The sequence below is a fragment of the Chelonoidis abingdonii genome, chromosome 8 (genome assembly GCF_003597395.2).
Source record: "Chelonoidis abingdonii isolate Lonesome George chromosome 8, CheloAbing_2.0, whole genome shotgun sequence".
Taxonomy (NCBI): domain Eukaryota; kingdom Metazoa; phylum Chordata; order Testudines; family Testudinidae; genus Chelonoidis; species Chelonoidis abingdonii.
In genome coordinates, this window is record NC_133776.1 from 39,214,074 (window position 1) to 39,235,521 (window position 21,448).

Consider the following 21,448-nt stretch of genomic DNA (forward strand, 5'->3'; position numbering starts at 1 on the left):
CTCATCCTTTGACTTGTCACGTTGACGTCTTTGTCTGGGTTCCCCAGCTATCCCTCAATCCACGAGGTGGTGCTGTTGGTTTATGATGACCAACTCCGCCGGTGAATGAGACCAGCGCTTTTCTGTGAAGCCAGCCCTAAGCTTGCAGGCTGAGGTGAGGAAATCCTGACCCCAGTCCATGCACTAAGAGGAAAGGGCAAGAAACTGCAAACTTTTTCCTCGTCTTGATTAGGCAAGGATGCTCCAGGATAATATACATTAAAGGGCATGTCCTCTCCTGCCAACTATCAGCTTAAAATGAATGTGTGTGTGTATGACACTATTTACAAATATCAGAGGAAAAAGCATACCCTGCCCTGGCTTCTGAGGCATGACACTATTTTTTTGCAATGTGCATTATCAATATGGTTGGAGCTCACTGATCATCCTCCCCCAAGCAAAAGAAATCGGTTTGGGTGTTGCAGATACTGAAGACTATGCGAGAAGAATCGCGGCGGGTGGATAGCATACGCTGCACCAGTCTCTTCGATTTTTCTATTTGAGTATCCTCCAAGGAAATCGCTGGAAACAAGATAAGTAGCGCGACTTTGAGGAGTTGTTAGCTTCAGGGACTTCTCATTTCTCAATGCTCTACTGTTAATGACAACCTACACACTTCCTCCCCCATTTCTCATATGTATTTCGTCACACTTTGAATCCCTTTTCTTTTCGCTGGCTTTGAGTCAGAACGTGCAAACCAAATCTGTGTGTGCTGACATTTTTGCTGGATTAATGGGGACAGATCAAATATGTTACCTGTCACCAGATGCTCAAGAAAGTAGTGGGGTTTTTATTTTTGTTCGTTTGTTTTGCTTCCCGTCTTGGGAGCAAATTACTTGTGTGCGTACTGAGAGTTGGGGACTGGGGGAAATCGCATGAAATTAACAGCTAACCTCTACAAAAAAAAATTCGATATATTCCCTTTGCACATCACTTCCCCTACCAAACATTTATTAAACACCATGAAGTCCAGAATAATACAGATCGGTCAGAAACAAGTTCAGCTCCTTTCGCGCTCAGGAGTTTTGCTCTTGGGTTGAAAGAGTTTTTTCCTTTTAAAAAACAACCACAAAAAACAAACTACCAAAAACTCAGCCCATTAATTTTAGGGTAAATTTACTAATCGCAGCCTTCCTAACTCTTGTCCGGCCATCGCTTGTTAGCTCTTAAGCTCAAGAGAGGCAGGGGCTTAGCAGCATCGCAGCCACCTCCCCATTTGCCAAACCGCAGACAAGAGCCTTCAACCACATTATGAGAAGGATAGTGCTGCCTGGAGGGTGGCACACACCCCGCGCCAGCCGATTGCCCCGTGCGGCGTAGCCCAACCAGGGAAGCAACTGGGGGCGGGGCTAAGAGGGAGGTGGGGCGGGTTTGGGCAGCAGGGTGGGGTTTGAGCTGCCATGAGCTACTCCGAATGGCGAATGGGGTTGATGGACGGGCAGACGTCAGCCGCCCGCCCCCGCCCCCTTGGCAATGTCTACAGCTTGCTGCCCTCCCCATTGAAGCATTTATTCCACTGGGATAGAGGCGGCTGGAGCGGCACTGGCACGGGCGAGCCATGGCTGGGATTGTCTATTTCACCCTCTTCTCGCTCCTCTGGGGGATCTGCGGCGCTGTCACCGGCTCTCGGGTGTATCCGGCCAATGAAGGTAGGTGGACAGGGGGGCAGCCGGGCTCTTGGCTGGGGCTCGGGGCTCATGTGTGCCTGGGGCAAGTTGCGGCTTTGAGCAGAGTTCATCAGCAGGGAAGAGGGGGGGCGAGGCGCTGGCACCCGGGGGCATTGCGGGCTGGGCACCCGCCCGCGGGGGGAGAGCTAGTAGGTGCAGAGTCCCTGATGCAGCGGGAGCTGCTGGGGTTGTGAGCTGGCTGCAGACGGGATTTGGTTCCCAGCAGGCTCGCTCGGCGCCTCCTCCGGAGACTTTTGTCCCAGCACTGGGCCAGTAAAGTTTTAGCCTGAAGCGGGCTGCTGCGGCGCGGGGCCTCCTGCGGCCAGATTGCCGCAGACTTGACATCTGCGCAGCCCCTTGCGTGTGGACTGGCTCCGCATACACGCGCGTGTGAGCCTGACCTGGGTTCCCAGGGCAGTGTGCCTTGCACTGCTCCCCTCACCGTGCGCGCACGCACCCCGGGCCAGGGACCAGCCCCCAGTAGTTGGAACCCGCTGGATCCGAGCGACTGAGGTTGCAGATCAATTAGTGACAGTAAAATGCGCCGCGGAGCAGTTTCCCTACTCTTCACGCGCCCCCTTTCTGGGGCGGTGGGATCGCTGCGAGAACTGGGGTAATTTCTTATTGATGAGCTGGTGGAGTGGGCGAGTGCTGATCAGAGAGAGGGAGCCATGGGGTATTCCCTGCCCTGGAGATGGAGGGGGTGCCGGTAGGAGGCGAAGCTGCAAAGAGTGTTGCATAATCGCATGGACCCACACATGCGCTCCCTGCAATAGACCTGGGCACATCTGGCTGCAGAGAGGTGCTGCTTCTCTGAGACTTCTCTCCCAGCCGGTGCCCGCTGGAATCTCAGCTCTGCTGCCACTGGCCCCCAGAGCAGAGGACTGAGGAACGAAGTCTTGTGTTAGTTAGCTGGGGATTTCATTGTCCTGCCTGCATTCCCCCTAACGCACCCTGCCTTTTTGAAAATTAAAGACCTGAAAGGAGGCTCTGTATGTGACACAAACTGGGCTCCCAGAGTTTAAACTTGAGAATGGAAGGAGTTGCAGATGAAAAGCTGCTGCTTGGAGCTGCTGTGGGTTGCTCTGGCCTCTTCCCCTCTCCCTTTCATTTCGTGTCTCTTTTTGATTCTCCTCACGTTTCCTTTTCTCCCCCCCCCTTTTTTTTTGGGTAAATTGGGTTGCATTGTTCCCTTTGTCTCCCTAATCCACCTTACATTAATCCAAATGGATGTAGGGGGTTTTTCTCCAGGGACAAAAAGAAGAATGAAGGGGAGTTTTGAGAAGGAGATAGCGACATTTTAAAATAGTTACAGGACTAAATGTCATCTTAAATCTACAACATCTGTCTGGAATGAAAGATGGACGGGTGCAAGAGGATGATTTTTAATTAAAGCTATTTAAAAAATACTCAGAGATTCCACATTTGTCCTTGTTGGCCATAAACAGGCCGGTCAATAATCGAGCTCTTCCTTTCAAACGGGGTTTGCCACTTGATTGTTACAGTTGGAGCCTTAATTTATAGTGGTCTTCAGAATCTGTGGTTTTGCAGAATCGCTGTGGTGAAAAGACCAATTTCACTGGGTCTGGTTTGAAGTCTGTAGTTAACTCCATATTAGGTGAATGATCTTGTATTCTTTGCATATAACAAAATCACACTACCTTTGATGGGAGTCTGGGGTAGTGCAAGGAATTGCAAGATTGGGCTACAGCACACTTAAAATCACCTGGTGTTCTGTTCTTTTTTACTCTTAGAACTGAAGTGTGTATGTATGTGTTCATTTATCTACAAATACAGATTGGTGAACTCAAAACATTTTTTTTTAAAGGGCAAACCCATTTTTCTGCAAATGCAGAAGAAACATCCAGAATGTGAGAACAATGTTATGGGACACTTGTGATGTCACAAATATGCTGAATGTCTAAGCAGTTTATTGAAGCCTCCTCCTAAAAAATATTCACCTATCTGTAAGTGATGTGAATATCAAACTGAAACAGCAAACAGAACAAATAAGGTGTTTATTTTGGTCTGAAAGGAGTCCCATACAAAGTCACTTGTGGCTTTGCCATATTCAAGAGTCAGGAATTATGTGATCATCCTAAATCTTAACAAACAGTACTTTCCCATTCTTTTTGTGTAGCCTAATGTAAAATACAGGGGTTACATAAATGAGTATTTGGGAGCTCATCATTTGCGGTATATCTTCTATCATTTCTGGTTGCCTTTGTTTTTTAATTGAGAATTATTCTATCTAACAGATGGGTTTGAGTACTAACAATGTTAGATCATCATCCTTGGAACAAATTTTAACAGTTAAGGGGGTTAAACTCGCTTTCAAAAATGCTCCAAGTTTAAAAGTGAGAGAAGATCGAGTTAATGTAGATATTCACCTAACTGAAAAAATTTTGGTTTAGATCTAAGTTGGATATGGTCATGTCTGCATGTATAGAAATGCTTGGGTAAATACTGTCTGTCATTTTGACCTTTGGCAACTGGAAATGAATCCATTTTTTTCTGTCTTTCTGCAGTTACCCTATTGGATTCCAGATCAGTTCAGGGGGAACTTGGGTGGATAGCAAGTCCTTTGGAAGGAGGGGTAAGTTCTGAATTACTATCTGATCAAAAGGGTAAAAGAGATTGATTAGTAAGTTTCTGCAGAGTCCTAATGTCTCGATTATTGTTGATTGTGGAGGTCAGATTTTTTCCATGCCTATAAAGTGAATTACACTTTGTTGGAGAAACCCTATACTCCCTTCGGATAGTTCTATCATTGAAGAACTAGAAACCAAAAGGGCAGAAAAAGGGTTTCAAAATTAGGAGATTGGTCAAACCATGGACTTAAATGCCTATTTAAAACTGAAATACCAACAAGAAATGTGATCTGGCGACCAAACTGAAATCCATCCCTGTAATTGTTATATCCATGGACAGTCTCCTTTCAGAGCAATTGCTGTTCTATTTCTAAATTGAGTGTGTGGTGTGGGGGAGAAGGAATCAATAGACAAGATACAAGACAGACCTTTCTTATGATGTGAAGGGACAGTAGTTTAAATAGATTTATTTCAAAGTGTAAACAACATTACATGGTTTGATCCCTGTACAGATAAACCCCCATCTCAGATTTTATTAGGGTTTTCTTTTGTACAGTGGGCAAATCATATGAATTTCTTTTGAGTACCCTATAAAAAGAGTAGTAAGCAACAGTATGTTATGTTTCAGATCATGAAAGGAAGGGTCACACGTTTTGGGGTTGGATTTAGGGAGATTTCAGCATAGTCCCTTGTATGCAAAACCTTAGCTGCTAATTTAAGTAAGTATTTGAAGGCACAAGGTGGCTGCTACCTGCAGTGTTCCCAATCAGGCAAGCTGCAGAGCACATCTTGTGGGAAGCTGCTGAGAACCCTCAAATCCCTCAATCAAGGACTATATAGGAGCTGAGAGCACTTTACACCTTGAAAGATTGGACCATTTAAGACTGAAAAAAATGTATCAGAACCTTTTTCTCTGCAGGAAATTGTAAAAGTGAACAATTTAAGAAAAAATGTTGGCAATGTACAACCTGCTCCCATCAAATTAAAATACACTCAGATCCTTTTTAAAAAACAAATAAGCCTTCTTAAATACAAATACACACTATTACTAAGTCAAAATGAGTGAAAATAAAGGGGCTGAAAGATAAGTAGTTATATAAGTGGATTCTTCCAGTGCCTTAATGAAACACACTGTAGACTAACATTCCACCCTGTGCCCCCACCCCCGCCACCCCTACTAAGAAGGAAAGGAAACAGTAGCAAATGGAAGGAATTTGAGGCTATTTATTTTAGTGATGCATTATGCATAAGCTTTGAATTAACCATAACATGGGAAAATGGAGGATTGTTTTGCCCCCCATTGTTGTTCTGCCTGAACTTGACTGCAGAACACTGCGCAGTCTCTGAGACTATTTTTTAAAGAGAGGGGGAATGATTGGCAGGCCTCTGGCGGTGTAGACAGCACACATTCATTGCTGATTGCAGGCAATTGCCCTCATCTTTTGACGGTGGGGAAAGGTACAGCTTTATCTCAGTGAGAGTCAGGCTTCCTTGTTAATTCTATACCCTGGAAAGGTCAATGATTCAGACAGAGCTTTTCTTATGCTTCACTAAGGGGTACCTACAGTGTAGGTTAAAATATATTAGAGTCTTTTAATAAGTCAGTAGCAGACTTGATGACCAAAGGAGCTCTGTATGTTTTTAATACTTACTTGATTCCCCCTCCCTCCCCTTAGTCATCTTTGAAGACTCCTCTCAAATTTGAGAAGGAAATGGGTACTGTTTTATTGTGGACGTGACTAAACTGACCTGTGTGTGTTCTATTTTTAAGCTGGTAGTGAAAAATTTAAGAGCACATGATATATCTGTGCAATAGAGTGCTTGGAAAGCATTTATTATAACTTCATAGGCTGCAAATTTATTTCAAAATAGCAGAAAAGAACACCCTTTTCTCTTTCTTTTTTTCTTTGTTCAGAAATAACCCCGGAAGTTCTATCCTTCCAGGCCAGTTTGTTTTCTTTTTAACTGTGTGTAGCTTATTGTATGTACTTAAAAAATCCTGTTTGATAGATCTACAACAGACCTTTAGATGTTAAGCATTTTATTGGTTTATATGAGGTGTTGAAGGTAAAAATAGGGTATTGACTAGAACTAACCATTATCAAATATATGTAGTAACTATGGAGGAAATAAAGTATTGCATTATAAATTTAATTAATGAATTACTCTTAAGTTTCACAGTTGAAAGAGAGGTTCTCTTTCCGGAATGCTTTCTGTGCACCATTAAACCATGGGATGAGTTGTATTATAAAAGTTCATTTTAAAGGGAAAGCAAAAAGACATTTCTTTGACCATACATTTAGAGTTGCATATAATCTCAAGTGATTGGAAATTTAGGACTCTAATTGTTTTCAGCTGCTGACAGATTTTAAAAAAATTAAATAAGAAACAGATTTTTTTTTAAAAAGGTCATGCATGTATTTTGCACTGAGGGCCTGATCCAACACCCACTGAATTCGACTTTAGTCTTTTCATTGACTTCAGTTGGCTTCAGATCAAATCCTATAACTACATCGTCTATTGTATGAATGTGCTAAAGGAAATTCCCATCCCCTCACACACTCAGAAGGTAGTGCAGGCCATCGGAAGATAAAGAGAATGGAAAGTAATGGATCATAAAAACAGCACTGTAACACAAAACTAGTTTCACGGCAGCTGTGAATTAAAGAACTCTATCTGGTTACTAATTCCGTGTTACGTTTTACATTGATAGATGACTTTCCAGTTTTTCCCTTTTCTGCAACATGTAGTGTGACATGATGTGTATCGATTTCCCACCTACTTCGCTCCTTTTTAATTCACAAGTATCTCTAGGTAGAAACTAAAATATTACCCTGTTTACTACTTTTAAGTCATGGTGCCACTGCTAACTGCCATAGATCCATAAGCAGATTCAACTGCTCTGGAGGCTTTTAAATTAAAGAGCACTTGCAAAAGAGCAACTCTGATAAAAATAATGCAGGATATTATATGCTGAGGTCCACGGTGTTAAGAATGTTGCCGTTTATCAAAGCAGCACCTTTAGTAGTTTTCAAAAGCATTTCTAGGAAGCTCCTGGAAAGTTGCATTATAACAATTTTCTGAGCATTACTTTCACGTGTTTCATTTTACAGCCTGGAATCTGAGCCAGACTGTAGCTTTTATCAAATACAAATGTTTAAAAAAAGGATTCCCCCCCCCCCCAATTCAGCAGAACCACGATTCTTTTTCTGAAAAGGAGACAAAAGAAGGCCACTGTGGTGGCTTTCTTTTCTTCATTATGTGATTATCATAATCTGTAACATTTTTTTCAAAGCTGTTATTCACCATTTCCTTTCTTTTATGGTATGTTCATCACACTTTTGCTGAAACATTGGTTCACACACATGGGAGCCAAATTCATCCTTCACAGAACTTCTCTGACACGAATGTAGTTAGTTACTTCAGGGATTGAATTTGCTCCAACGCGATAGCTGTGTTGCTTTTTATTCCCCCTACTTTCTGTTCCCTTCAGGAGAGGGAAATCCCTACATCAATGCAAGTTTAAAGCCTGCCTACAGCATTATAACATATTAGGGTTTATTAGACTGTAAATTTAACTGCCTGAGATTTCTGACTCCAGGATGGTATGAAAACAAAAGGTGGTAAATAAGAGTTTTTATTTTTGGTGTCAGGAAGCAAAGTTCTGTCAGTGAGTCTAATTAACGGACAATATCACATTCCTCTCTCCTTGTCTTTAACAATCCAAGGGTGAAATCCTGCCTCCATTGAAGGCAATGGCAAAAGTCTTATTGACTTCACTGGGGCCAGAATTTCCCCCTTGGTCTCCAGTAAAGCAATGCTCACAATAATAACTATCCATTTGTAACTAAATTTGTACTGTTGCCACTCCAATTTGAGGATGGTTTCGTGGGGGAATTTGATTGTAACTGGTTTTTGAAAGCGTAGAGAAATGACTACAAAAACATCCTTCCTTATGAAGACACTGGACAGGGACTCTGGAAATCTGGATTCAGTTCCAGCTCTGCCACAGACCTTCTGTGTGACTTTAGGCAATTCACTTACTCTTACCATGCCTCAGTTTCACATCTGTAAAATGAGGATAATTAATACTTTGCCTATCTTTTGATATTGTACTCTTTCCAGTGCAAGGGCTATCTTGAAGTATGTGTTTTTGCAGTGATTAGCAAATATGGGCCAGATATGGGTGGGGGCCTTTAGGGATTGTTGGCCTAGCTCAGTGTGATGTTTTTTTTGTTTGTTCTTAAATATATGTTCATTGGGGTATTTTACCAACCTATTTTTGAACGTGCTTTCCCTGTAACAGACTGCTTTTTAGGTACTTGCTTTAACACATATGACTTGGTTTAACGACTTTTCTGTAAATGAAAACAAATGAAAGCTGTGTGCTACCAGTGGAAGCAAAAGGATTAATTCTGTAGTGAAGAGTTGATGTACCTTTGTTAACACTGATGTACTTTTTGCTTTGATTCATCACAGTGGGAGGAAGTAAGCATTATGGATGAGAAAAACACTCCGATCCGCACCTATCAAGTCTGCAATGTGATGGAGCCAAGTCAGAACAACTGGTTACGAACTGACTGGATTCCCCGCGAGGGGGCTCAGAGAGTGTATATTGAAATTAAATTCACATTGAGAGACTGCAATAGTCTGCCAGGTGTCATGGGAACTTGCAAAGAAACTTTTAACCTTTACTACTATGAATCAAACAATGATAAGGAGCGTTATATCCGGGAGAGCCAGTTTGCCAAGATCGACACCATTGCTGCTGATGAGAGCTTCACTCAGGTGGACATCGGTGACAGGATCATGAAGCTGAACACAGAGATACGTGATGTGGGCCCGTTGAGCAAGAAGGGGTTTTACCTGGCTTTTCAAGATGTAGGTGCCTGTATCGCCTTGGTGTCTGTCCGTGTTTTCTACAAGAAGTGCCCATTGACAGTACGCAACCTGGCTCAGTTTCCAGACACAATTACTGGGGCTGATACGTCCTCTCTAGTGGAAGTTCGTGGCTCCTGTGTGAACAACTCAGAAGAGAAGGATGTGCCAAAAATGTACTGTGGGGCAGATGGCGAATGGCTGGTACCCATTGGCAACTGTCTCTGCAATGCTGGCTATGATGAGCACAATGGAGAATGCCAAGGTAGGACCAGTCATATTGTACTTTTCATAAGGGCTCAGTGTGGGTAATTGAATGAGAGATTAAAGTAAATGGAGTAACGCCAGTAATTAGCAGCCCCTGTGGGATGCAATGGGACAGCAGTGTCTAATGAGAGAGTGCAGTAGCTCCAGGTGGCTAGGCTAAGAAGTGTATAATACTGACAAAACAAATGATGCTACCGCAGTCAGCAGGAGGCAAAACGCATTTGCTAACAAGCACTTAGATTTGAATTACTTTGGTGTAGCCACCGAAACTGGATGCAAAAGTAATGCACTGGAGCCACCATCATTTAAAGAGAAAAGATCTCTTTTTCACAAGCAAAGTCTGTTAAGCTGAGAAAACTCTAAGAAGGAAAATTATTCCTTTTCTCCTTCAGGATGCAGTAGAGAACTTTGGTATTAAAATGGGAGAAGAATCAGTCAGAGAAACTTCAGTTTTATTTTGATGATTTTAGCTCTCCTGGAAGTGTAAATCTTTGGTGTTTCACTTGTTGCAAACTTTTGTATTAAATAACCATTTGATATTTGATACTGCTGCCTTTGTTAAATATTTTCATTTCTCAGAGGGTCTCTATTGTTGTCATTACAATGGAGGTGCTAGGATACTCTTAGAAATGCTACAGGCCTCCACCTCCCATACTAGGCTCTGCAGAATTAGGGATTAAAGTTCGTATAAAAGGCAGATTATCTCCAAAAGATTTACATTTCCCCCCTAAGATGTTACTATTATTTTATAAGTAAACTATTAGAAATCTTGGGCCTGATCTTCTAAACCCTTACTTGTGAGCATAAATAAAGATCAGCCTTTAATGGCTTCTTGAACAGATGAATGAGCTCAATCCTACAAGGTGCTGAATTGAGGATGCTTAGCATCTTGCATGATTGGGCCTTGTATTGTTCTTTAAGATGTTTGGAACGGTAGTTTTCTTCATAATGGACACTCTTCTGTTTTTCTACTTGTGCTTCTTTCCTAGGATAAGTTTAATATCTTGTGACTAAGAAATTGAGAGTGAGGTAATAACACAAACAACTGACAGCTTTTCTGCTAGACCAGTATAAGAAAAGAGCTATTTTTTCTTAAATGCCCTACTGAAATTCTTTTAGATGATAATTTACAGTCAATGTGAAGTTCATTGTTATGCGTTGAAATTAACGGTTGGCAGGAAAGCAATGCTAAGCACAAGCCTCTGCCTTCGTTCTAGCGTTTTCATTTGGAGAAAAACATAAGCATATCTTATCGGCCACAAAATTACAATGGGCTGCAGTGAGAGTTGAAAAATTAACAGCACAATGGCAGGACACTCTATTTACAGTAAATTACTCTGTCTTATGGAATGTTGTGAAATAGAAGCTTGGAACTCTTTGCATGTCAGTAAACATACAAATGTGGCTGATGTGGTGACTGGGGGCTATAGGAGAGCATCAGTGGCTGGAGCGATTTTATTATTATTTTGAAATGGCCCAATAACTTGTAGGCAAGGCTCCTTGACATTTTTACAATCCAATTTGTGGGAGGAGGAGGTGAATGAAAAGGGGATCTTAGTTTATTGCATGGAGATTATCCTGAGTTCTCTTCAAGGGCTATTGGGTCAGTAGTGGGTCACACTGACTGAGGCAGATCTAACACTTTTTTTTTTTTTAGCTGTTGGCTCAGAAGCGATGAGCTAATTGCATGACAAATGCTGTGTTGTTCCAGGGAACTCATTCTAGAGGTTTTAATGGTGGGCAGTACAGATGATTGGGCAGTTTTGGAATAGGTATCGGGAATTAATGTCTACAGACACATTCCCTATAAACTCTCTACTTGACCCATGAAAGCTGGAACCACAAAACCTGATTCTCCATTTCCTCAGCTAAAGAGAAATCTGATGGGGATCATGTATAAAAAGAGAAAGAAACTCTTGTGTAAAGCTAGCCTGTTGAAGTTATTTTCAGAGGATGCAAGCCATCAAGTAATTTTAAATAGTTAAAACCATTTCATCACTGATTATTTGTGGTTTCCCTCTTGGCATTGCCAATCCCAAAGTCAGAGTAGTTTACCAGGAAACTCCTCTGATTCATGAAGTTTACAATAAAGTTCACAATTCACTCTCTGTTGGTTTCTACTGAGGTTAAGGCCAACTAGGCTTTTGACATTGCTGGAGAAGTTTTCCCATTTTACCATTTCCATAGTCTAGTTAATTTTACAGTTCAGCAATTTTGCTTCTTTCACAGGTTTTTCTGGGGGGAGGCTTGAAAGGGGGAATTGCTTCCCAGGGATTTTGAGGGGATGGTGAGGGGGGGACGAAAGATCTTAAGTCTGCAAAAGCCTATAAAAAGACACCAGCGTATGATTGGAAACTTGCAAGCAGGTTCCACCCCAATTGTTTTTCAATGGGTCGACTGTGGCAGGACAAATACAAGAGTAGGTCAGAGGTCACCCATTTCCTCATCCATCTTCTTCCTGTGATCCCGAGGTCAGAGTTGATTGATTAAGATCTTAAAAGTTTGAAAAAGGCTTGGTGGGCAAGAATAGTTAGGGTGGATGGAGAGCGCACCCCTGTTGTTGTGAGATCTAACGCTGGTCATCTGCTGGAGACTTCAGAAGCCTTTGGGACAGAACTACACTTCCTCTTGCCATTCTCATCTCTAGCAGTGTATGCTAATGAAGGCCAAGAATGAGGAGACATGTCAGAGTTTATAAGGTGACGGCTGGATTGCCCCAAAAGCAAGTCCATTCCAGCTCCTGATTTTGAATAATATTTTGTGAGCTGATTTTTTTCAGTCTTTGGTGGGAGACAACCACATAGTGTTAAGCAACTCATCTTTCAAGGGTAATATATGTCTGTAGTTAACAGCAGTTTGAACCTGTTGAATAGTTGATGCTGAGAATTAGAACAGGTCAAAAAAACAGGATTTTTTTTTTTTGTGACAAGTATTGCAAAATATTCGCCCCTCTTTTGTCGGAAAATTTCTGACAAGCTCTCCTGGAGGATAATTGTTCTGCTGAGACCTTGTCATCTGTCAAAAATCAATGAAGGGGAAAAAATAACATCTTAAACTTTATGAAGCTCAGGAAGTTTCTCAGATATGATACAGTGGAACACTGGAATATTTGACACTGATGCACACAAACAAAGTTGGTTAGCTGAGCAGTCATTCTCCTATCATGATAGAGGTTTCAGCTTTAACACCCAGTAGAAAGAAGGTAAATTTAACATTGATTTTTGTCCTCTTCTCATCACCCACCAAGGTTTTAGGAAAGAAAAAAAGTCATGGGGAATACTGTTAATGAAACATTAAATTACCTTATCTTATGACCTATCTCAAGGCTAAGGTAATTACCCATCAAGGAAAGTCAACTCGTAATGTGGTTTAGATTTAGTTAAGCAATTTTCTTATCACAATAAAATGGCTGTCTATATTTTGGGAGGGGAGTAAAAGGAAAAAAATAGACCAATTATAAATATAATAGATTCTAACCATCTGGGATGATTCTGATGCTGTGAAATTACAAGTCTCAGTTTAGATCTGCCATTTAGTATAATATGTGAGACAATCAAGAGGTTTTTTTTGCTATGATTTGTATAAAGGTTATGAGAGCTAAGTGCTTTGTCTTCATACACACTTGCTGTTGTGAGTTCTGAACAGGCCTGTTGGCAGAAAATCCAACATCGTTTAAAATGTGGCTTGGAGCATTGCCTTTTCATATCCTTGCCATTTTTGGAATTTTCCTCCTACCTTTGATAATGGCAACCTTAAGAAGCAATCCCTTGAGTAATGTGATTGGTTTTATCTCTGTGGCTTTGAATAATGGCTGTGATCATTGAGAGAAGCAATTCATTTTATATCAGAAGATCAGAGTTTAATTATTGTTCCTTTTCTGTAACACATTGATTTGGATGCGGCCAAATTTTTGCCAAAATAACTTCACTGCTCTTTCCATCTGCACAAAGGGCAATCGTGGAGGTTACCCAGAGAGGGGAGAGTTGAGTTTGCCATTTAAGGTGTGCAAACTGATTTATTTTTTTGGCCGCAGAAAAAATAAAAAGTGGAAGAGAGAAGCTGCTGGGTGGGGGAAAGGGGAGTCTGTCTGAGCCAAATTAATTTAAAGACTTATCTCTATAAAATAAGTGATTTGAAAATATCTCCTTTAGCAGAGCCCACCACATCTTATTAAGATAGCTCCCGATATGATTTTGTACCACAGTGTGGTGCAAGATGTCCACTTAAATATTTGGCACACTTAAAATTCCCCCCTTAGATGTAAATCTGAAAAGTTCCTTTTAAAATCTTCCTTGGCACATATTTGTGGGTGTGCTTCCATTCGGAATCAGTAACAAAACTGTTATTCATTTATGTGAGAGCAGGATCTGGTCATTACATAGGGTGTTATTAATAAGAAGGAAGATCAACAAATTATGTTAAAACCAAATAAAGAAAGATCCTTTATTACTTTATTAGAAGACTGGATAGCAGCCCTTGGTTGTTTTTGTAAGATAAATTCTATTGATAAAAAATCTCCAGAACCTGGCTTGTGTTACATGTGGTGAGACCTAGATATATAGTCTTGCCTGTCGAGGGGTTATTTTATCGGTGTCTAATAACATGGTCCAGTGGTCTTAGATTTTATTGTGCTTTTGAGGAGGAATGATTAAGGAAAAGCTCAGCTGTACACTTGTCTCTTTTGAGACTCTGCTCCTCCCTCCCAACTTGTGATCTAAATATCTTCTCTCATTTCATCCCATAATGTTGCATCTTTTTATATGTTTTTGGGCAGCAGGCGAGATCATAAAGTTTCATGAATCCGAGACTATTAACATTCCCATGACTAAATGGACATTTTGTGAATATTCAGAGCCTGTTTTACCTCCCTGGGAAGCAAACATTTTGGTTTCTTCTCTTTACTCCTGTTGGAGACTAGGAAAGTTTTCTGTGTGAATGGGGATTGTCAACTGTCTGGCCAGTTTGCCTTTTGCATGCAGCAGATTCCTCGTTTGCATATTTTGTATACACTCTCATGCAAAGTAGCACACCCGTTTCACAAGGAGATAAGAGCTTCCTTTGGAGACACTGGCCAAAATCTCCTTCTGTTTAGGCAGACCTTGAAGATTTGGATTTCATGCAAATTAATTCTGTTTTGATTTAAGCTCTTTCTTTAAGAGATACAGAGTGCAATATTTGCACAGTGTTCATATTGTACCCCGGCTCTTCTCCTTCTGAATATGGCTGATTGTCACTCTCTACTAAATGCTGGAGCCCAGTTGCTCAATTCAAGTTGACATATGGGAAAGTGCTACACTCTAGTAAAACTCTCAGCTTGTTTGTAAACTGATCACTCATTTCAGGTGTCCTTTCTAGTGCTTTTTATTGAGGGAAGGAGGGCAGTGCATGTTGCTGGGTGTGATTTTACTCACAATATTTATGGGTGACCTTCTGTAGCTACATCTTCTCCAAGGGAACCAACTTCAGGAACTGGACCCAAAAATAAAAGCATAAAGTTGTGTGTCTCAGGAAGAATCTGATGGCCAGTTCAAATGGGGTGTAATTCTTTTGACTTGCCACAGAAATGAATTTGGCCCAGAATTATTAGTTTGGGGGATGGAGAGAAGTCAGCTTGTAGTGCTCGGATAAACTTAAATGAAACTGCTACATTTCTTTATCAAAAGAAAATAATCTCTGAAAAAAGAATTATTGCCTTCGGTAGGCTTCCTAATTAAAAATGCACCTATATATTGTGGTTTAAATAGCTTTCCCTTTTTAATTTTTTCCTTTTAACTTTACTTAAAATTTGCCTTTGGCCTGCAGGAAAGCTGAGGCTCATTAAATGCTCCCCAAACCCAGGCTTGTTTGGGACGGATTTGTTGAAAGTCTTATTGATTTAAATCAGAACACATGCTGCATGCATGTACTGTATTTGTTTAAAAAGCACCGTTTTTCATTTTGTGTTTTATAAATCAACAATATGAAGTTAGGACTGTGATCAGATTAGGGGCTGCATTCTATAAACTGAAAAAGGCAGGGTTTTTCATTGCAAATATAAACATACAATTTTAGATGTCCAATTAGCGTTTAACTTAAAGATAATTTCACAGGACCGTAAACTGCACAGTGTGAGACCATGTGGCACAAATAAGTAGAGGCAGGGCTGTTTAAAACAACAAAGGAACGTGCAGAAACTTTGGTTTTGTCCTGTGCAATACCTCAGGAAGTGAGATGGTGCTGTTCAAAGTGCAATTGGAATGGACTATTAGGGTTAAATAATACCAAGAGGCACTGTGTGTTTGGTATGTGCTTCATGAGTTAGTCATTAGAGCCAAGAGAAAATTCAGAGAGAAAATTCTTGCTCTTAGAATAGGTTTAAAGTAGTATTTTCATTATGGTAGCACTTGGAGGCTTCAACTGAGATCAGGGCCTTGTTTTGCTGTGTCTAGCACAAGACGGCCCCCTATACCAACACCCTTACAATCTAAGTAGACATGACAGGCAAAGTATGGGGAAGGAGAAGGGAGTAATGCTGTCCCCATTTTAATGGATGGGGACCTGAAGCACAGAGAGATTAGGTAACATGCTCAAGGTCATGTGGGGAAGTCTGTGGCTGATCTTGGAATTGAATGCAGATCTCCCGAGTCCTAGTCTAGTGTCTTAGCCATCAGGCCGTCTTCCTCCCTCAGACAGATCCACGCTTCTCAAAGGTGATCCTAGGAACAGTGCCCTAATATGTTACAGATTTCCATCTGTTTGAAATCTTAAATTACCATTTGAACCAAGTTAGTTGATAGTAATCTTTTCTCTTATATATGCGAATACACAGCCCCAATACAAGGCTGTGGTACAGTGTCTCAATTATCCAGATAATCCTGTTTGCTTGTGTTTTTAAACTATGAAGCGCTGGGTAATTATTCAATTCTTAATAGAAGGCAAATGGCAATGTAAACAATAATTAGGATGTTAGACTAATGCGTTTCAAAGCAAATTGGATTTTTTTTTTCATACTGTTCAGCATGAAGTCCTATAAAGCTAACAATTTAGTGGCAAGGAAACAAGTTACATTTTGTTCATATTTTATGGTGTTATCTCTTCATGCCTTGTTTCTGTGAATAACAGTTTGCCCCAATGAAGCTGCCTAGTCCAGAGCCAAATGTCGCTTTAACAATTGGCTTCCTGCCGTTTGCTGTTTGGCTACGCTCTCCCATGACTCCAGATTGGCTCTGTCTCCTTCAGTTCCAGGGGCTCAGAGGTTAACAGAATACTGACTTCCACCCACAATACTGACGAAAGGTAAATATGGACAGACTTGGTGCTTAGTTAAGATACAGTCTTGGCTGGAGAACTTATCTGCAGGACTTTGTTGCAGATAAATGGGCTAGATTTTCCCAGCTACTGTTCTTCTGAATTATAGATTTCTTAAAGGGATCTGATCTTCCCTTGTTGTATTTCCGTAATGAGAAACATAGCCTTATAAGTGCCTGATCTAGAATTCCATATCTAATCCCTCTTCACTTTGGAAAAGTTAAGATCTGGATCTAAACTCTTAGTTTCATCCAGTCTTTGTAATGGGCCAGAACAGGAACCACAGCTCCAAAAGCCCTGAACTTGGAGAAACCCCTCTTAACTTCACAGCTCAGGCTCAGTTTCATTTCTACCAGAAGCCCACGTGTGACCTGAAAACAGATGCAAAACACTCACTGCTTTCATTTAATAAACGTTATGTATAAGTAGCATAGTTCAGACTTTCCAAAGTCCATTAATTAAATCTTGTCAACATATCCATTCCTTGCATTGTATTTATCCACTGATTGAGCACAGTGCATGTTGGTAACAAAAGCATCAGTCAAGGAGGTTGCATCTTTCCTAAATATTTTAACAATGCCTCTGTCACACACAGGTGCTTTCTGCCTAACATTTGCCATGCATTCTCATCAGCGTCTGAATGAATGGGTTCAACAGTCAGCTCCGTTTCTCCATTATCAACATTTTAAGAAAGGTTCAAACATTCATCAGTATTGATGCTGTTAATGAATTACAGCAGTTTAATTGCTACTAGATTAATTTTTATCCTGAGAAGAGCAGGAAGCTTGGTTTAAAAATAAATAATAAAAAACAATGAAACTCTTCAACAGGTTACAAATTATAATTATTATTTATTTTTTTTAAAAAAGAAATCTGTATTAGTTTCAAAGTGTCTTACTTAAAGGGTGTGGAACAGTCCTTTTTTTTTAAATCCCAGAAGCTTCCTGCCAGGCCAGATTGTGAAAGCATTAATTAACAAGTCTGTCTTTCCAGACATAAAGCATATCTGGCTGGAGAGATGAAAAAAGTGTTGAGGAGGGCTTCTGTGAACTTGGTGCTTGAATTCATTGGTTTTCAGTTTTAAGTGTTTTCTGTAGTTGAAAAAGACATCCCCACTTTGAAAACAGTTTCCTTTTGAAGTGTCCAGTCTGGCAATGATTGAAATAGCCTCTAGGCAAATTAGCATGTTAAAAGAATTGGATCAATACTTTCCCCTTTCCCTCCTTCTCCCTCTCTCCCTCTCTCTCTCTCTCTCTCTCTCTTCAGAGCAGAGAATTTGAGCAGCACTAGAAGCCTCGTGACAGCTGTGCCAGTATGATTCAGGAGAACTGTCGATAATAGTATGGGCAACATGGATATACTGTGATCAAGCTGAGACAGCTTGATCCAGTGCCCAGACTCTTTCAAGGATGGCCATTTGAAAATGGAGTCAAGAGAAATTGACAGCTCTGGAAGGCTCAAGCAGCTCATATAATTATGGAGAGGATTAGAAGGAAAGTGTAGGGAGAAATAGGAGATCAATAAAGGGCACAAGTTGACTGAACTCCTCCTTAGATGTTGCAGTTCTCCATTTGTAATGCTTAGCCTGAGCATGTAGAAGATTTCTTGAACTGTTTTCAAGGGGCAAGTAAACAAAAATTTAAAAAGGGCTGGGGTCAAAGACAGCAAACTTCTAGGTAGTACACTGAAAAGTACTAGTTTACAGACTGCAGAACCCACTTCTGGTTTCTCTGTGAACATTATTTTATTTTAAGAAATGTAACCCAGTTTTCTGGTTGTTTGTAAGTTGCCTGCTTCTGTCGTTGAGAGCCAGGGACGCTTGAATTCTGATGCTGTCTACTTCTGCAGCCTTTGGGCTGTCCCTGCTTCAAATACTGCATCTGTCTTATGGGACTAACAGTTCACCTCCTTCCCTCCCTCCAGAAGTGCTTTGAAGATGTGAAGTGCTAAACATTATACAGTACCTCCTTACCAACAGGGGCATCATTACCTGAAAACCACTTCCCTGACAGCGCTGTGGTAATCTAATTAGTAAATGGTGCTTGTTGAAAATCATTGCTTTGCTTGTCCTTTCCCCAGCATAAAAAACCTCTTATTGATCCAAATTACATCCTAGTCTTCCTAAAATGTAGGAACCATAGTGGCTTCTCAGCACAGTCATTCCAACTCTCACAACCTTTGGATGATATTTACATCTGGTTGTAAATGCTGCAGGGTGGCTGATTGATGATAGCAGGAAAGCAAATCAGTCTCGTTTTTTTCTACCTGAAATTGTTTTGAATGACCTGTATATTTGCCATCCTACCCTCCAGCTGTGAACCTTCTGTTCATCCCATTGCCTTCACATACAAATGAGCTGGTGCGTTTTGCCCACTCAGAATTACATTACTGAATTTCCTCATTCGTTTTTTGTAGATTGTAAGTGTCCAAGTTAGAGCTAATAAGATCATTAAAATCAGGAGCTGGTCCCTAGATATAATCCAGTCACTCATTAATCAAGGGCTCTGCAGTTAATGACAATATGATTGAGATAATATTTAATGTTAGCAGTATTGCATCCAATGGTTGCAGATTGCATCCGACGAAGTAGGTATTCACCCATGAAAGCTCATGCTCCAAAATGTCTGTTAGTCTATAAGGTGCCACAGGACTCTTGGCTGCTTTTACAGATCCAGACTAACACGGCTACACCTCTAATGTTTGCATTGTTGTTGTAGCTGTGTTGGGTCAAGGATATTAAAGAGACAAGGTGGGTTGGGTCAATAAAAGATAGTATCTCTCCCATGATATTTAATATCAGATTGTCACAGTGCCACCTACCCAGTCTGACCTTAGGTTAGTTATTGCCTCAGTTTCCCACTCTTGGGCTCTCCAGTAAATTCAGCAGAGGTTTTCATGTGTCACGTAACACCTCCAGGGTCTAGGTTTGTTAACAAAGTTCACAAGGAAATGCAAGAACTCCCAGCCAGCTTTCCTGGCTGCCTCACAACACTTGGTACAGCACTGAAAGGTTTTTTGCATGAAATGTGTGCTACTGAGGGCATTCTCAAACCCTGACAGATACCCTCTGTTGAGTCACAGATGCACACAATGCAATGTTTGGCATGCATTCCCTTCTCGGTCTTGACTAGAGCTTTGTAATAACCAAAGAAGAGACTGCTCCAGAAAATCCATGCAGGGTTGTACATTGGACCCACTTCCTGCAGAGATGGGATTTTGGGTGTCGTGAATATCGAGTGCTGTAAATGGGCCACTCTTTTAGAAATAGTCTGGAGAGGCTAAAAGTGATGAATTTATGAGAGAACACATAACACCAGTCCTGTTTATCTACAACCACTTACAATATCGGAGGCAAAAGAGCTTTTGAACATGTCAGTAACATAGGGAGCAAGAGTAATTGTACCTGACTGAAACAGATGCAAGAGAAAGCCATACAGAGAGAGCTTTCTTGCATTTTCCTAAGATCCTGGTGCTGACTATGGTCAGAGACAGAATACTGAACAAGATGGACCTTAGATCAGATCCAGATTGGCAGTACCTGAGAGCAGAACTGAGGCACCTTCTTCTTTTCATGGTGGAACACACCAGGTTGTCATGGGAGTTGTGCATAGACCAGAAGCAGCCTGTGGCTTTATTAAGGGATTATTTCTTCCTCTTCCTGTTAGGGATATACTGTGTCAGTACTCTGGGTCAGCTCTTTGAGCGGGGCACAGGACCTCAAGGGACTGAAGAAAAAAGATGACTGTATACCATTTTTTTTGCTCCCTCCTTCCCTGGGGCTGCCAGAAGCTTGTTTGCTCCACAAGTTAGAACAGCCCTTGTGCTGGTGGCTGCAAGGTGTCATTTTGCCAGCCAGGTATTGCTGAAGTTCAGGAGTACTCCAGCCATGTGTCATCCCCTTGCCTTGCCATGTGTCAGGGGCCAGGATTTAGCCTGCGGTGTTTCTCAGCTTCTTTAAAGTTCATTTTAACTTCCATTTTTATAATGTGCTGTTGGCTAAACTTCTAGAGAGTTCATGATAATTTGACCTCTGAGTACACCTGTATTGAAACCTGGTTTTAAGAATACTCTTGTAACAGACTAATGAATGGGCATTTTTATGCAGGTTTGCTCAGCACTCCTTACTGGCTAAGTTGACTCTTGTGTAAACATTACCTCTTTATTTGGTTTGAAATTTGCCCTTTGAAATCCAAACGCATTCTGTCAACCACTACTCTCTCTTCCTAAATTCTGGATGACTGCAAAGAGAGAGATGGTTATGCAATTATTTTGAAAAAGGCCCTTGTTTTAAGGAGCATGGAGTAATTACTATTTTGTTGCCTCTATCTCGAATGAATGACAGTAGGGTGTCCTTCAACATTGCTAAATAACAAGGAAAATATGTGCTTGAAAAACCTTGAAAATTTGCAACATGTAACAGTTATCACATCACAGTAACCTTATGGTCGGGTAAACAAACATGTAGCCTTTCTTCCTCACAGCTTAAGTCCTCAAAGAGAATCCTCTCCAGACTTCTGGTCAAATTCTGCTGTAAATTACACCTGTGTCACTTTAATTGAAGTCAATTGGATTGCACAGGTGTCACAGAGGACAGAATTTGGTCATCAGAGGACAACCTGAATTAAATGGGAGGGTGGAAAGATAACTAAAAAGGTCACATCTAGGGTGTCTGGTTTTGTGTTGAAAGAAATATTTCTTTTTAAAAACCTGCCGTAAAGA

The 21,448-nt window shown here is 41.0% G+C and overlaps 1 protein-coding gene across 1 annotated transcript in view; it reads left to right on the forward strand.

Annotated features, from left to right (window-relative positions):
- Positions 1–1,577: 1,577 nt before the first annotated feature.
- Positions 1,578–21,448, forward strand: part of EPHA4 (EPH receptor A4) — a 131,172-nt gene continuing 111,301 nt past the window's right edge. Inside the window, exons 1-3 of the mRNA XM_032803614.2 lie at positions 1,578–1,688; positions 4,235–4,302; positions 8,777–9,440. Coding sequence (XP_032659505.1) covers positions 1,598–1,688; positions 4,235–4,302; positions 8,777–9,440 — 823 coding nt within the window. The 5' untranslated portion in view covers positions 1,578–1,597. The remainder of the gene's footprint in view (positions 1,689–4,234; positions 4,303–8,776; positions 9,441–21,448) is intronic.